Source organism: Excalfactoria chinensis, chromosome 4 (assembly GCF_039878825.1).
Source record: "Excalfactoria chinensis isolate bCotChi1 chromosome 4, bCotChi1.hap2, whole genome shotgun sequence".
Taxonomy (NCBI): Eukaryota; Metazoa; Chordata; class Aves; order Galliformes; family Phasianidae; genus Excalfactoria; species Excalfactoria chinensis.
Window position 1 is genome coordinate 11,975,498 of NC_092828.1, and position 17,959 is coordinate 11,993,456.

At 39.9% G+C, this 17,959-nt stretch overlaps 1 protein-coding gene across 1 annotated transcript in view; it reads left to right on the top strand.

The window, feature by feature from the left end:
* Positions 1–2,507: 2,507 nt before the first annotated feature.
* Positions 2,508–17,959, top strand: part of STX18 (syntaxin 18) — a 47,156-nt gene continuing 31,704 nt past the window's right edge. Inside the window, exon 1 of the mRNA XM_072334128.1 lies at positions 2,508–2,855. Within this exon, the coding sequence (XP_072190229.1) occupies positions 2,694–2,855 (162 nt within the window). The 5' untranslated portion in view covers positions 2,508–2,693. The remainder of the gene's footprint in view (positions 2,856–17,959) is intronic.

A 17,959-nucleotide genomic window follows, 5' to 3' on the forward strand; every position in this document is an offset into this window, starting at 1 on the left:
TATTGGCACAGATTTACCTGTGTTTGTGAAGAAACATGTTTGTGGAGCAAGGTATAGTTACCCTAAGGATGGCAGAATCACGGCATACAAATACTGCTCTAACACGTATTGATCAACAGCATGAAGTTCAGCTGAGGTAAATGCCAAGTTCTGCACGTAGGATGGTGCAATGCCAGACAGAGGTACAGATGGGAGACAAATGGCTGGAGAGCAGCTCAGCAGGAAGGGCCCTGCATGAGCCAGCACTTAGCTGCATTTTGGGCTGCTTTAAACACCATGTAACCAGCTGGTCAAGAGGTAATCCCACTACATTTAGTGTTGATGTGGTCTCATCTTGACCACTGTGTGCCTTAACTTTTGGTTAGCCCTGAAGCAGTCAGGCTGTCCGACCTGATGATCTTTCAAAGGTCCTTTTCAACTAACCATTCTATTCTATCCTATCCTGGTTTGTTCTGTTCTGTCATAACATAGCATTAGTAAACATGCAGAAATTCACAAGCGAATTACAGACTGTGGGTGTCGATGCAATCCATGAGATATTCCTGGAATTTTCTCTTGTGTGCTTAATTTGTTTTGTGTAACACAAAGGAGAAAACCAATTTCTGGAAATATACCTGAATATCTGATTTATTTTGTGTAAATCTTATCTTTATAAAATATGCCTTCATTTAAAGGATTTTTATACTTAATCTTGAAAGAGCAGAGACATCTGGCTGGATGTCCAATTCTCCTGGCTTTCCTGGAATGGAATCCTTACCCTCCTTGGCTGTACACTTGCTAATATATTTCATGGTAAATCCAGCACCGAGGATAATGTATGTTTAATTAGAAATACATATCCATAGAGCAATAAAACATGATTTAGAATAGAACAACAAGAATGGAGTGTGAATGAATACTAATCACAATACAGCTATGAAGGAGCTCACAATCTATTGCTGTGATTGAAGTGAACTGAAAGCAAAGTAGTAAGTATCAGCAGAAGTCTTGATATTCTGAAGCAGGAGCTGGTTAAGTTCCAGAGTGACGGGAAAAGGCAGGATTTTGACTCTTTTTTCTTTGGAGACAGTCTCAGGGTCTTTCAATCAGTGAGAGCAGTTAAAATCATGCAATGTCTGTGGGATCCCAAAGTATAATATAGCATACACTCACCACCACCACTAGTTCCTTTCCAGTCATTTATCTTCTTCACAGAACATGGTAATGAAATTGCCACAACTAAAATAATAGCAAAGGGTATTCCAGAAAGCTTTCTTCTGATTCAGTCAAATTAATAATAGCTGTGCATTGTAGCTCCCTGCAGGGTTTGTCCTTAGGGTACCAGTGATGCTGACCAAATGTGGAATGGCAGTAGATCTCAAGGGCCTTAACAGGCACAGAAATCACTACACACATTGCAGGTGTACTGAAGTTGTTCTATCTACTGTGTTCAAGAAGAAACATAGCTCTCCAGAGAGACCCAGACAGACTCAAGCAGTGGGCCCACATGAACCTCATGAGGTTCAACAAATCCAAGTGCAAAGTCTTGCACCTGAGTCTTGGCAACCCCACTATCAGTACAGGCTGGAGGACAAAAGAATTAAACACAAAGGACATTAGGGGTACTGGTGGGTGGGAAGCTGGACATGAGTCAACAATATGCCCTCACAGCCCAGAAAGTCAACTGTATTCTGGGCTGTATCAACAGAACTGTGGCCAGCAGAGAAGGGAGGTGATCCTGCCCCTCTGCTCTGTGTAAGTGAGACCTAACCTGGAGTACTGCATCCAGATGTGGAGTCCTCAGTGCAGGAGAGATGTGGACCTGTTGGAACGTGTCCAGAGGAAGGCCACAAAAATGCTCCAAAAATGCACCTCTCCTATGAGGACAGGCTGAGAGAACTGGGGCTGTTCAGCCTGGGGAAGAGAAGGCTCTGGGGGTGACCTGAGGGTGGCCTATCAGTATCTAAATGTGAGATATAAGAAAGGAGACAGACTTTTTAGCAGCATCTGTTGTAAAAGAACAAGGGGAAATGATTTCAAACTAAAATAAGGGAGATTTAGATTGGATATAAGGAAAAAATCTTTTACAGTGAGGGTGGCCAGGCACTGGCAGAGGTTGCCCAGAAAGGTGGTGGCTGTCCCATCCCTGGAGATACCCAAGGTCAGGCTGGATTGAGCTCTGAGCAACCTGATGGAGCTGTAGTGTCCCTGTTCAGTGCAGGGGAGCTGGACTAGATGGCCTTTAAGGGTCCTTTTCGACTTTAATGATTCTATGAAATAACCAATAATCAATATATTAATACATATATGGCCATCCCCAATGGAAATTTCACAGCAGCACCAATCCCAAACCCTGGTGCAAACCTGCTGAAGCCCATTAATCAACTCCAATTAACCCTTCTTTCCTAGACTGAATTCCAAGTCCGACGGCTTGGATGACTCTGTCTAACAGCACCACCTGGTGACACCTGCCGCGACACCAGAGCTCGGCGATCCAGACGTCAGAATTTCTCTGGAATATAGATTTTATTCCTCAAGCTTTCTCTCCGCGATGGGCGGCAGCAGCGCAGTAGCCCCGCACAGCAACACCCCGCCGCTCCCTTCCTGCCGCACGCACCGCTGCCGCCGACCGAGCGGAACGCGCTGCGCGGGGCCGCGTTGCACGGGGAAGGCAAAGCGCGTTGGCACCGGTGGACGGGGCCGGGTCGGCCGCCATGGCGGTGGACATCACCTTGCTCTTCAAAGCCAGCGTGAAGACGGTGAAAACCCGCAATAAGGCGCTGGGGGTTGCGGTTGGCGACAGCGCCCGGGATGAGCTGCTCAAGCGCAGCGCTGCCCGCTCCAAGAGCGACTTCACCGGGCGGGCACGGGAGGTGGTGAGTGCGGGCGGCGGGCGGGCGGCCGGGGCAGGGGGGCGGCAGCGGCGGCGGTGGGCAGCCCTCCCCGGGCAGCCGGAGCGAGCGAGTGGCTCCTGAAGGGCCGCAGAGCGCGCCGGGGCAGCGCTGGCCCCGGGCGGATGTGGGCCGGGAGCCGGCGCTGATGTGGCGGCCAGAGGCTCCCAGCCCCACCCCCCGCACCCAGCTCCCGTTCCTCCGGGCTGGAGCTCTGGGCTCCCCCGGCCGCGTCCCCTCCCGCCGGCTGGGCTGAGGGCTCGGTGCCGACGAGCCCTGCGGTGCTGCTGTGGGCTGCCATGTAGGTCGCCACCGGAACGAGTGGGAGAGTCTTTGTAGTGCCGAGTCGTTCCTTATTGCACATCTGTTTCTTGTGTCACACCGCGTGGCGAGTCCGTATACGCCGGGTCCGTATGAACTGCGAGTAAACAGATAACTGGGACGTCATACAGCTTGGAGAGACAAGCACTGAGAGGCTAAGGAATTGCTGAGCTGGAGGCTGACCAGCGTTGCAGGTTCTTTACCCCCGTACTGAGCAAAAGGTGTGTGGGGAGAATAGTGGTGTCAGCACGGTTTGAGTAAGGCCCTTAACCAGGCACTGGAATGCACCCTGGATGGGTTCAAGGCCAGGTTGGCCTTGAACAGGTTCCTGTTCTAGTGGATTGCTTCACATTTATGAAGTGCTGTTAGTTGTTAAGACATGTTTGGGTATTAGTGCATTTTGGTCACCAAAAGCAATTTTGGTTATTGTCCTTGTACTTCTAGTTTGACATAACAATTTTGCATTCAGTAAATGTGGGTGTTAAAGATTGTTTTAATCACGCTTCTATAAACTTGCATAATAACTTGGTTTTGATATCTGATTTGATACCAATATATAACCAGTGCAGATATCACATAGGCCCAACTTATGTGACGCTTGTTCTCAACTTTACCATAGCCTTACACCAACAGGTTGGCACTTGCACTTCTTTCTGTCTTAGGCAATCTTATTTAAGCCATCTCCTTTACTTTTTATGGCAAGTACAAGCTATTAGGAAGATCATCTGTCAAATATATACTTATTTGAAAGTACTGAAGGATGAGAATATTTAATCACTGCTGACTGTTCAGTATGTGTTACAGAAATGAAATTAGAGTTGATGCAGCTTATTAAGAGAAATAAAATGAGCGGCAAAGCAGAATGTCACAACGGGCTTGATTCCAACCAGAAGTTATTACTTATTTTTTTTCTATTTTGTTATGGAGATAATCTGGTTTTTAATGTTCTTGCAAACAGCAAAAAAATTAAGTGCTACAAGTTGAATTCTTCAAAAGCAATACCAGCCGTATCTGAAAGCATGTCCCTGAGAAGGGAAAATTTGAAAGGTTAATTGTTTCTGAGCCTTTAAATGCAGAATTTCAGAATGATAGAATGGCTGCGATTGAAGCTGTTGAACGCATAAGAATGCCAGATTCGTGGGGCTACAACATCTGTTCTTCATATAACTTCTTTCTCTGTGTTCTGTAGAACGATCAATTCTTTTATATTTTATTTTATTTTTTAGTCCATATAATAGGCCCGTATTCACATCAAGAATATGTTTGGTTGCGCTGTTTCGTCCTCTGTAATGAGCAGGAAAAATCCCCATGTTCAAGTTAGAGGCTTCAGAACACAGTGAATTACATCTGAGTTTTTAGGAGACCAAGAAGTATTCAAAATGCTAAAAACAGAGGAGAAAAACGTGGTGCCTACTAGCCTGGTCCCTACTAGCAACTAACGCACAGACAGCCCCAGTTATAGCACTGTTTAATTTGCCTTTACATGTGAAAAAGGAGACAGTCAAGTGAAAGCTACGTCTGCTTTGTTCTCTTGCCAGGGAAACCAGAATGTCAGTATTAGCACTCGGACTTTTTTCAGTTATACAAACATCTTTAATAATCCAACAATATTGTATTTTTCAAGACCACCTGCCAATTTCCAGTTAATTACTGGATCAAGTATTCCTTTTTTTTTTTTTTTTTTTTTTTTTTTTTTTTTTTTTTCCTAATTGTTGAAAATGTCAGTTTAAAAATAAAATAACCTGAATCAAAGAGTCACCGAGATTGGAAAAGACCTGCTTGCTGTATTAACCTTTTTAATGGGATAGGACATGCAGTTGTTGGGTCTAGAATAGCACTGAATGAGGCATAATCTTCAAAACCTCTGTATCTGAGAACTAACATTAATGTGTGTGGCAGAATACAGCTGGTGAGTCAGTCTGCATGGCCATCATTGAGTTGCTCCACGTGTAGCTGAGTGGCTGACTCTAATAGCATTGGGAGGGGAATAGCCAAAACTGGTTAAAACTGAACACTTTAATTTCTTCTGTTTTATACTGGAGCAGACTGAAAAACTCCAACCTGCTTCACTCAGGTTAGTTTATACGATCACTAACTACTACATAAGAATAACTCCCATGAGAGAATATTTGGATGCCAGGGAAATATATATTGCTTACGGTACAGCCAATTACAGTCCTTATTAGAAATTAATGTCTGTGCCAAATTTTGAACAGCAAGTGATATTTCAGCTCACTTTTTAGCTCCTAATGAGAGGTAAATTCTAATAAATTGGTCCCATAGCTGAGGTCATTGGAACTCATGCTGACGTCTCCCTCGTATCATGCTGAACACTCAGCTCTACCTTCTGAGTTCACTGGTGGCTGCATGCTGGAGTCATTTGCATGCACCTGGGATTCCCTTTCCTATTTCCTAGGCAGAAAACAGAATTCTAAGTTATACTTTTTCAGATGGGAAGGTACAGCATGCTGCACTACGTTATTTCAGATTTATCTCTTCCTCTCTGCAAATTGTTTTTTTGCCTCTCGTTTCCTCCACCCTTGTTAGAAAGCAACTCAGTCTAAGAGAGTTGATAATTTAAATTAGGAGGGTAGAAACTAAAAAAGTAGGTTAAAGGACCAGCAGGGGGAAGGATCTTTAAAAGCTTTTTTGGAGAGGAATGAAATGCTAGCTTTTGAAAATGCAATGGGATTAAAAGCCAAATCACTAATGTTCCCCATGTGATGCTTCTGGTTTTAGTAAAACTTCCATCAGTAACAGTGGTGAGAATATAGGTTGGCCTTGGGGGAGGAGCCGTGAACTCTTGTTTTGGGAAGATCTGAAATGTCTGTACAAATGTCTGTCGTTCTCCCTTTCCTTTGTTTGTTTGCTTTTCAGCACATTCTGAACTCCATGGGAATTATTTCTGAACATAGGCTGAGCAGCTGGTTTGAAAGCTGGCTTGGGAAACAGCTTCCGTAGCTGCCCACTGAGGTTGTTTTGGTTATCTGGGCATCACGTGGTGCTGCAGTGTCCTCCGGGGCTGCAGTGTGGGTTTGAGGGCAGAGGGTCCCCTCTCCTTGTCCTTTCCTTGCCTCCTTCCAGGGCCCACTTGGCTGTGGGAGGTTCTTTCCTGGTTTACAGTTGTTGGAGGAGTATTCATTGCAGGTTGTTACTATGAACTCTTTGCAGCCTATGGTCTTCCATTAAGTTGACCTCTGCTGTGAGCTGTTGTTATCTTGCTGAAAAATAAGGATAGACCTAACGCAAGATTGTTGTGCTCACTGAATTGGAAGAAACCTGAGGTTTAATACATATGACTTCCTTCGTATCTCAAATACAGGGTACATTTATGTGACTGGGGCAGGGTGGCAAGTGCTCTGGGATGGGAAAAGCAGGAATGATATGACGGGGTGATGACAGGCTGAGCAGGAGGTAAGCAGGCTGGTGCAGATGGGAGAAGGGACAGTCAGCTCTGAGAGGATAGCAACATGGAAGCAAAGAGAGGAATGAATGAAAGAAACTGGTGCAGAGGATGTCAGATTATAACTAAATTAGGTGAGAAAAAGCAAGAAAGGAAAAAGGAAGAAACAGCAAGAATGGAAGTTGCAGTTGTGCATCAGCTTACTGTCTTTGAGTTCATTATCAAAGTTCTTGAAGAAAAAACAGGTTGCTATTTTCACTACTTAGGTACACTGAAATTGCTAGAAACGTTTATCTCTTTATTTATATATTTTTACACCTAGAATCTTGTTTGTGATGGAAATGAACTTGTGTATAAGCGAAGAAATAGTACTGGAGTGATTTGCTAGTGATGTAACTGCTGAGATTTATTTTTCCAGACATCAACAGTGATGCCAAAATGAAGTTCGTTTCTCTGGAATTAAGTGACTTTCAGGTTTTGATTCTGTCCTCCTTCATAATAGGACAGATCTGGGGGATTGTGGCCCAGCAAAGAATCTAGAGTCTGTTTGAGTTAGAAGAGACCTTTAAAGGTCTTGTGGTCCAAGTTCCCTGCAGTGAACAGGGACACCTACAGCTCCATCAGGCTGCTCAGAGCCTGGTCCAAACTTACATGTGACTTTTTACAGCATCCTGCCCTTGTTTTCTCTGTGCACACTGTATGCTTCTAAAGTTGCATAGGGAGGGATGCTTATTTGACTGTTGAAAGGCACTAATTCTGTATACTTCAAAAAATCCTAGAATTGGATTAAGCAGCTTCCTCCTCTATGACGATTAGCAAACAGAATTTCTGAGCCATCCTAGATAGTAATTGCTTTGAGCTGTAACGTGTGTTGAAGTAGTAATAAGTGAGGGAGATGACTTAGGGTACTGTGCTTCACTCTGGTGAAATCAACAACAAAAAAAGTTTGAACTCTCTTAGGGAATGGATATTTCAAAGCTTATGAGTTTGCAGCTTCAAGCAAATTAATAACTAATCATTGCCTTCACCTAGGTGAAAGACTCTTGTGTTTTTTTGCTACTACTGGCTAATGAGATTATTTACTGCCGTAACATTGAGCTGATTCCTTGTGATTTTTTTCCTTTTTTTTTCTTTTGATGACAAAGGAATCAAGTTTTTGTGTTCCACCATAGACAAAAGGGTATCACTGTCAGTAAAATATTATGAAATTACATGCTCTGTCTTTGAAGTGTCAGACCACTGTACTTGAGTATTTATCAAGCCAGCAAATATTAAACCCTGGTGTGACAGCTTCAGTGAGAGCAATTAATGGGTGAAAACTGGAGATACGAACTGTTGGCTGCAGTCTGGGGGCAAATGTTCTTTAATGTCAAAAAATAATTCGATTTAGTGTAACTGTTTGGGATTTTAAAATTATGAGTACTTTATTGAAAACATAAACTTCCTGGCTTCAGAGTGGCACGGCAAAGCTTTTTGTCTGCCAGAAATGACAATTTCTAGCAACTGAGTGTCAGCCTTGAGGCGTGTGTTTGTCTTTATCCTCTCATTACCTCAAACCCTTGTCACTGCGGATAGTGAGATCAGTAGAAAGTATGTACTGCATCTGCTGAAGTGTAAAAATATTCCATTTCTGTAGGTGTTGTCCAGCATGTACGACAAACAAAACCCATACGAAGTTAAATGTGTTCAGGTTGGATAGTAGGAAGGATTTCTTCTCATAAGAGTGGTGAGGCATTGGCATGGGCTGCCCAGGGAGCTGGTGGGCTCGCTGTGCCTGGAGGCATTGAAGCAAAGGGTAGATGTAGTACTTAGCTACATCTATGGTTCTGTGAATGTAATCCAAACCCATTCCCATCTTCATTTTTCCATTTTCAATAGACTTCTAGCCTGTAATACAAGCTGGAAATGTTTCCCACTTTTTCCACGTCTCAGCTGGAAAGCGAGAAACAGGTTTCAGTTGAATATCAGCAGAGCTTCTGTGAGGACAGTGAAGGACTCCGCAGTGTTTTGTTGGTCTGAGGCTGAAAATAAGAGCAGGGACTTGTTCTGAGACTTGTTAAAAATGAAGTCTCACTGCATTTTACTTGATTTCGAAGAGTAATATTCTAGGTAGATTTTTATCATTTAATTATTATTATTTTAATAGAAAAGCCTTATTTGAGGGGAAAAAAAAATGAAGTCCTCAAACATTTAGCACATATGGAATGGAGCAATTTATTTTAATTGAGAAGATTAGAAGTAACCTTGCTGCTGAAAGATTGGGAGATTTCTGGAATAATGCACGCTGGAGGCCTGGTGTGAAGAAGAGGAGCTTTGAAGAGAGCCCTGTCTATGTGAAAGCCCAGAGACTTGCATGGATCCTGGAGCCAGTAGTGCTCAGAGAAGAGGGAAGTGGGTTCCAGCAGCAGGAAGAAGGGAGTTTGTCAATAGTTTGTATTTTGGTCAGGAAAAGCATATTCTGGATGGTTGTCTTCTGGGAAGTGTGGTATCATCTGCTATTTTTTCAAATTGATGTGAGTAAAATACAGACACAATTACATTGGATTTTCTTTTTTTCCTTGCCTATTTTCAGGTGGTTTGGATGTTCTTTGCAAAGTAAAACAATTTCAGTTTGCTGGGCTTTTTGGTATTTCTCTTTCTGAAAAGAAAGCTGTAATTTCTTTAAGAGTTTTTGGCTAAGCTAATGGTCTCCCCCTCATTCCTCCCTGTCTCCTTTAATTCCATTTCAGCCTGTTTTCCTTCTTCCCCCCACCCCCCCCCCCTTCTTAAGGCGAGAGCACAACACACACAAACAAACAAACAAAAATTGCTTAGTCTAAGAACACTTTTATACATAAGGCATCCTGTACATGAGATTTGTTTTCATAACTAGTTCACTCGTATTAAAAATAAATGTTGATAGCAAACAGACACGTGAAAAACAAACATAATGGTGACAAAAATCATTTAATGATAAGTGGAGAAACAAGTATTTATTGAAAATAAAACCATGTCTGAAGGCTCCAGTGCTGACTTTTGGAAACATTACCATGTAGCAGTATTAGCAATACTGTGTGTCCTGTACAGTAGATATTGTTTAAAATTGCTTGGGAACTGGAGCTTGCAATTGTGAGCTTGGAATGTCCTGCAGATAATTAAGTTGTGGTCAGGCTTTAGAAAAATAAAAAGTTCTCGAACTATGATTTTACAAACATGCTACAATAACATTTCTTTATATTTAACAGTTTCTTATAGAAAGCTGATACTCTCATGAGGCATTCACGAAAGGTAAAACATCAAGAAAGAAAAAATATTAAATTAAAACTTCACTTAGGATGTTGACAGTTGGCTTGTAATATTAAACAGATGTGCATGTTCTTGGGATATTCTTCATTTAGAACTCTGTTTCATACCCATTTTCAAGTGACAGCTACAAATTTTTGATTAATTTAAAATTCCCTTTTCTTCATTGTGTGTGTATATATATATATATATATATATTTATATATATTTATATATATATATATAAAATTTTCTTTAGGTCAGTTCAGCTGGGCTTTGATGCATGTTGTGTTGTCCAAGGAGAGAGCTCCGTTTTCTAGGCTTAGATTGCAAGAGAGTTCATTCAACTCTGGTTTTAAAAAAAATAAATTACACAAATGGAAAGATCCTTTGGCCAGATATTACCTTTGCATGTGTGAGCAGGGCACTTGCTGATTCTGGTTGTGGGTATCTTAGGACATAGCTTGGTCTTTTTGGCTCATAGTAAATGCTGCACTCGAGATGACACCCAAGTAAAGAAATTCAAGCTCTTAAAAGAGAAAAGTGTAATGAAATAGGGAGGGAATGATCAATTTAAAAGAAGAGTATAGCACTCTTAAAATGGCAGTATATTGTGTCTAGTTCTCTTGTCAGTCAACCTTCAAAACTATTGTTTTGTTCTTTCAATAGAAAAGAGCTACAGAAGTGATCTTAAGTTTGGAAGATCTGTGTTGTGGTGGGAATTTCCCCCTCCTGTTTTGCTATGGCTACATGCAAAGCAAGTCTAATTGTCTGTGGATTTTACAGACGACCAAAACTGAGATACAGTGCTGGAGAAAGCGTGTTCTTATGATACGATTCAGCTGCCCTTTGATTTAGTGGATCGTGCACCACGTGTAGTCAGGTGCAAGTAGTGTAAAATCCAAATGATACTCAACACATAATGCAGGAGTTAATACACAGGGGTGGCTCAGGAATTCCTTTTTATATGTGGGACATTGCTTCTTTCCAAAGCAAAGAATTGGATACTGGGTTTACCAAATCTCAGGCTACTCCTCTGGTGACCTATGACTCTAATCAGCCTGACCTTAGACTGTATAGTAAAATTGAAAATGTATGTAAAAATGAAAATGTATGAATGTTCTGTCTTTATTTTTTAATAATAAATGAAATTATAGGAAACAATGTGTTTAAGTTTTTCTAAACTAAAATAGCCGTGTTAGACTTCACAGGGTGCTTAATATAGTTACCTACCAGAGGTGTTGCTTACTGCAAAGCATACGAGCTCTTATTCATGGTGATTTTTTTTCCTGACTACTTCCTCAAAGCTCTCAGAGGGTATATGAATGTACAAAGATGGTTAAATGTTGTTTTGTTAATTTGTTCGTTTTCATTAAGAATGAAGAATGCGTTAACCCAAGTGAGATATTAATTGATGAAATAATACTGCAGCCTGCACACCAACTTAGGAGCTGGATGTCTCCTATCATTATTCTGTACATTTTCCAGTCTTTTTAATATGCAGTGATAATACATCATAAAGTGAGTGAGACTGGGTTATTGTAAGAATATACTTCATTCCAATTAATGATGTTATTCCCAGTTCCAGAGATTCTTAGTACATTATAGAATCTGTTGTAGTGTAAATGGGAAACGCCTGCAAGAACTCAGATATACCATATTAAAGAATATAAAATGCAGTAGAGATGCATGTGGACAGTAAGGACAAATACATCTGAGAGGGAATCATAATATGAAGGAAAGGAAAAATGGGAAAAATCCAGGAGTTAATCAGTTTGTCTAAAATGTGACCAACTTAAATATTTACTTTTCTCTGTGGCATATAGAAAGCACAGTGCTGCGGTCCGGCTCTGACTTCACCATTTTACCATACAATGCATCACAATTTATTGTCCCTGTCCTGAAATTTACAGTAGTTTTAGGAGTGGTTTGTGGGTTCACTCAATACACTTGAAATATATGGTATAATTTTATTTTGCAGGGAAAATTAAAGTATGTAAATTTTTCCAGAAGGAAGCTTTTTTTGCTTAGAATGAATGACAAGAAGCCCTTCCTATAGGGCTCTTAAAATAAGAATCTCCTGAATTAAGCACTACATAAATTTTATTCGAATATTATTTCAATTTTAAAGAAATACATTCACTGTAGGAACACTGTAGGTATGGGGAAAAAAGATAATCCAAATACCATGTTAATTTTATCTTTTGAGTAACACTCATTTGCACACTTGTCTTTGTCACTAACAAGAATCAAAAGTTTACTTTGAATGTTTGCTTTACAGAAATGGTAGTTAAGTACTGGAATAGGTTCCCCAGGGAGGTGGTTGACTCTCCATCCCTGGATGTGTTTAAGAGCCGTTTGGATGTGGTGCTCAGGGGTTTGATTTAGCAGAGGGTTGTTAGAGTTAAGGTAATATGGTTAGGCTGCGGTTGGTTCTGATGATCTTAAAGGTCTTTTCCAACCTGGGTAATTCTATGATTCTAAGTGATTGCTACTGATGTTTTTATAAAGACTGTTACTTCCAAAAATGCTGCTGCCAAAGCAGGTGTGCTGAGAGCTGTTCTTATGTTATAGAGCATCTTTCTTCTGGGGTTCTTGTGGTGATTGGATCTGGCATCAGGATATGTCCCTCACGTGGAAGGCTTTGAAATAAAATGAATATGATCATATGTCATATATATCATCATGGAAATGATGTGAAATAGCATACCTGTAGACAAAAGGAAGATTGCCTTAGCATATGTGTTGTGTAAGTGATGGTACTGAGCATAGTACAAACTCTTTCAAAGAACAACACTGTGTCTGATCCTGCAAAGATATATTTGACCAAGGATATTCCCAGCATGATAGCGTTACAACATAAAGTTGTTTTTAGATTAGTAACAAATAATACTTTCTTACTAAAAGCAAGAAGGTTGTTGTAATGTAAACAAACTGAAACTCAACATTTTGAATAGTGAACTTGTTTGCTTGTTTTTATTGTTCCAAGCATTTCCTCTGTCTTTTGAGGCTCTGAACTGAATGGCTGTATTGCCTTCTAATTGCATGTTACGTGTTCTGCTTTAAATTGCTGTTACAGTAGCTCCCAGAGCCCCTAAGTGGGAGCAGAGCTATGTATCCTTTGCAGAGCTTTTGAACTTTTAACTAAGCAAGGCATTTAAAGAGGTAGGGGTAGACATGAGATGAAAACCTGCTTGCATTGAAATATGTTGCAGAGTTGTGGTCAATTTAATTGAAAGAAAGATTTTGCAAAAAAAATTCTTAAGAGTTTAATGCTTATAAGATAGTAGTAAAAGAGAAGTCTTCCAAAGTGCTTTTAGACTTTTTTAGTCAGGTACATTATGGTTGTTTTTGTTTGTTTTGTAACAAATGAACTGAATTTGCTGCAGGTATTCATGCCTTATTGAATTGGTTTCTAAGAGAGCGTTCTCAGAAACTTCTGACCAATGGGAAGGACTCGTCAATAAGGCATTTGTAATTTGTGTTATTTATTCCTGCTTTAAAGATGTTCTTTAAAAAATAAGAAGTAAGTATATGAATATTTATACATAACAATTATTAGGTACAACTTGCAGATTTTTGAGAGAGTTTGGTTCTGGAGATATGTAAGAGTTGTAGCAATTAACCTACATGCACGTTTATAATTCTAGAAAATGGACGGCGTATTACATTCAAAGACTGGATCTGATAGACCCAAATTGCTTAAAACATCAGTTATTGAAGATGTCCCCCTGGGACTTTGAGAAACCATTTAGCAGATGAAAGTACATTTTGAAAAGTTTGACCTTACAGGCAATCATAAAATGAATCAAAACAGTTCTTTCCTCCCCTGAAATGTACAGAGCCCATCTGTATCTAATCCAGTAATTACAGACTGAGTTCAATTACCTTTTCAAACTTGCAGCAGACTGGAGACTAGGCAGTGAACAAACATAGGGTTTTGTCTAGACCTCAATTGACCACAGTCTAAAACTTGAATTTATATCTCATTTTATTTCTAGCTTTGCTTGATAGTTTTTTAAAGATTTATTTTGCTGTCTAGTTGCTAGATTGTGATTATTTATTTATTTAACTTCTTGACCTACTGTTTATGGCTGCATTTTTATCCCAGTGAACTTTATAAAATTAGTCCTAAAAGAGTTTAATGAGTTGATCATTTAAAATGTAATGAAAATTGGGCTAACCATCTCCCGAGTCTTTAATGTTGCTATAATAAGATTATGAAAGAATCTGAACAATTTTGCAGATTTTATGCTCTGCGCTCACTCAATATATTTAACGAACAGATTAAAGACACAAAAAACTTTGGTTTTTTTGTTCTCTAAGAAAATTGCATCCCATTTCTACCAGGCTGTAATGGTGCCAGGAATTGGCACTGGCTAGAAACAATGATGAAAATACGCTTTGGACTATTTTATGAATTTCTGTTAGGTCTCAGTCCCTCAATCCAGCTACCACTAAAGAATACATTCACAGTTGTATCAGCTTATGTAGGTTATCCTTTTGATTGTCAAGTCAGAGGTCAGGCATCTCGGTAGTACCCACAAACTCTGTGCAGCCTACCCTGTGGCATACTTGTCATTGAGAAGTGCTCTGCTGAGCTTGCTGACTTGTTTGAGGACGTTGCCAATGTGATGGTGTGATTCCTTATGCAACTGTGATATACATACAGCCTTTGCTTGGAGAGCAGTCTTTGCAATGATAATGTATGTAGTTTGCAGAGGAAGTTGTTGAGCTGTGCAGAAGTCAACCACAGCCGAGCTTTTTGCTACAACCGTGTTTGCTTTGTCTGTGGTAGCTGTTTAGAGGCAGCAGTAAGGACAATAAATGGATTGTCTTTGACTTCCAGTTGGGCTATTCTTTTGCTGGGATGGTATTTCTTGGCAAGTGAAGGCCAATTGATACATTCAGTTTAACTTACTGATTAGTTTAACTTAATGATTCTTAATCAATATCTTGTAGCAGTTGCTGTTAATTTTCTAGGGCTGCTGTTTGCAATGACTTCAAGTTAGCTCTTAGAGAATAAGCCGTAATGTTCCAATGAGCAATAAACTTGATGCAAGAATGTTGTTGTGACGTTTAATTGCCTTTCCTTATAACACTCAAGAAACAACAGATTTAATGAAATATTACATCAAGCCTAAGAGATAGCATGTTATGAATCTATTTTGTCTCTGTTTTATTAGCATGGAAAAGGTATTCTGGTGATGGTGGTTGTTGTTTTTGTAAGAAATCATCTTTCATCCAGGAAACTACAATTCTGATAAGGTAATATTGTAAATGTAAAGCAAAATTTTAAATAACAGATTTCTGTTTTCTTTCCCTGTTTGTACATTTGGTTATTCCTATTTGGTTGGTTTTGTTTTCTCCCTCTGTTAGTGCATACCATCAAAACACTACCAGCCATGTTAAGTAGTGTGTTCCTGTGAGTTAAAGGCTTTGTAGGGATAGACGTAAGACTATTGTAATCCAGTAGTGTTGCTGTCAGCACATAGATCAGCTATCTAGGAGGCAGGACTGGGCTGTGTTATCATCAGGTGCCTTACTAGCTTGTGGATGGCCTTGCAAAGTTCACATCATGTGGTCTCTTCTTCCCCCTTTACCTTATGGCACAAACTTTCTTATACCTGTGTAAGCAGTGAGTTTCGCTGAGTCTCTGACTTGATTCTGTTCTATGGATTGTGGGGAAAACGAGGGGGGCGGAAGCAGTATCTGCCACGTTAGCGTGGGTTGGGGTGGTGCGTATTCATGTGTCATATTACATGACTAATGAGCTTGCCCCAGTCACGTCCAAGGTGGCAAAATGGTTTTGCAAGAGCAGGCGTTAGTTTGGGCCCTAGATGTGTGTAGTTTTAATGTATTACTGTCAGCGCTGCTAAGGGGTGTTGCTAGATAAAGAGAGACTTAAGAACGCTTCTGAGGTGCTGGTAAGAACAACGTGTCAGTGAGTTTGGAGTCACTGGGTGTTGCGTGCAGCTGGGAGAATTCAAAGCTTTTCTGGAGGGTGCACATGTGTGAAGGGCTGGGGTCTGGGGCAGTAAGAGCCTGTCATTTACTCCTCTGTGCAGGACATGAGGAAGTTACTTTGCCAGGAAAAGTCCCATACGTTCTTTGTTTGAGACACAGAGAGAGCTTTGAAGGGAGCTCTTGTTAAAATATTGGCAGTGTGTCATTTGCATCACCTTTGTTTTCTTGAATATAAAAGTTAAAGCTGCTCTGAGTAACGTTTCAGTTTCTGGCTGTGAGTTAAAAGCCAGCTGCCGGTTTTGCTCAAATGAGGTTCTGCAGGGGGATGTATGGGTGCAAGCATTTGGAGAAAGCCAGTCATGCTACAGCTTATGCTCTGGCCAGATTGATGACTGGGTCTTGAATACACCCATATGTTTTGATAGAGAATAGCATAATTTTATGTATTGATTAAACAAACAAACAAACAAAACTCTTTAAAATCAACATCTAACTGTGTCCCATTTGTGTTCAGTTGTTCATGTCCTCCTTTAAAGGGCCGTCTGGCAAGGAGTAGTAAGGCCATTCTGGAAACTTCCTCTTCTGTCCCGTGCAGTGAAGAAAAACTCTAAAAGTTAAATCAATTTTTAAATTATGGTTAATGCTGCTGTAGTTTTAATCAAGTAACATCCTAGTGGTTTGCTGGTTTTCAGATAGCCAACTTACACTGTGAATAACCCCATGTAAAGGGTCTTCAGAATTGTTCCTGTGGCTTATGAAGCTGCTGTATTTACACAGACTTCCATCTTTTAAGCTGCTTATTTTTTTTTCTTTCTCCAGTTATATTTGTTGTATAATAGATGAGAGAATATCTGTGTTTATGGAGATTAACATTCTAGTTGTAAATAAGGCTGAAATGATTTCTCGTACAATCTGATAATTTCCCATTGATACGATTGAGGTAGACTTATAAGTGGGTAATAGAGCAGCTAGAACAGTTTTTCATAGTATGTGTAGGTACCAGAGAAGTGTTCTGTTAGGTTGTATTTCTTTTGAAGAAGGTTCATTCTACTGTCTGTTTTCACATCTTTTGTTAGATTTATGTGGCCGATCTGGGTGTTCTCACAGGAAATGGTTTCCATCTATTTCACTGTGGAAAAAATTTCTGGGTTTTGGGCTAGAATTTGTTGCCTTGACGAAATATACCTGTGTGAACCTGGCCAGTTCTCTTCCATACTTCTATCTACTTAACTGAGCTGTCAATATTTAATGATTTTAACCTGAAGATTCTTTATCATTATTTTTCCACAGTTGCATTCCTTGTTGTTTTATACAACTTCAGAAATACTCTTACCCTATTGTGAACACTGTCAGTTGTTGTTCTTAACATACTATAGACTGTCATTTTTAGCTATGCTGACATATAAAAGTGGTTTCAGTTTGTGTTTTTTTTCTTGCTGTTCCCAAACTTGTTGTATCAAAAGCCCCAAAAACTTTTGCTCCGTGTTCTTATCAGTCTCCCAGTGTAGTAACAGTTTCTCATGATTGCCTTTATCATTTAAAAATGTTTCTTCATTGAACTACAGCTTCTTACTTCTAAAAGTCTTTAACTTTTATCTTACTGTTTGAAGTGCATCTCAAGTAAAACTAAAACACGCAGATGTCTGAATGCCTTATTCAAATCGGTTAAGTATTACTGAGTTATAAGAAGGAGCCCATCACGTAAAATCTTACAAATGCATACAAAGCAGAATTAAAGCAAAGAAAAAACAAAACACCGAAAGCACAAAAAAATGGTGCAACAAAACAAAATATTAACTTTCACTTGCAATAGCAGTATTCTGACTTCCATTAAATAGATTGTTTTGCTCTATTTTGTATAAACTCAAGCTAAATTTCTGTGGCTACAGGGGATATAAATCACGAGCTTACTTGTAAAGGGGATTGTTTATTCAGAGCAGGGCTGACAGTCTCTCCTTAAGAGAAGCTATTACTTAATTTTATTTTCCTAAGTATAAATTCTTAAAAAAATAATTGTAATGATACCCCAAAGGTATCATAAACATATATAAATAATTATAGCCTGAAATTATTAAAATTACAGGAAATGGACATTTAAGAAATCTTAATAAGATTCATAGCTGAGAGGGGAGAGAAA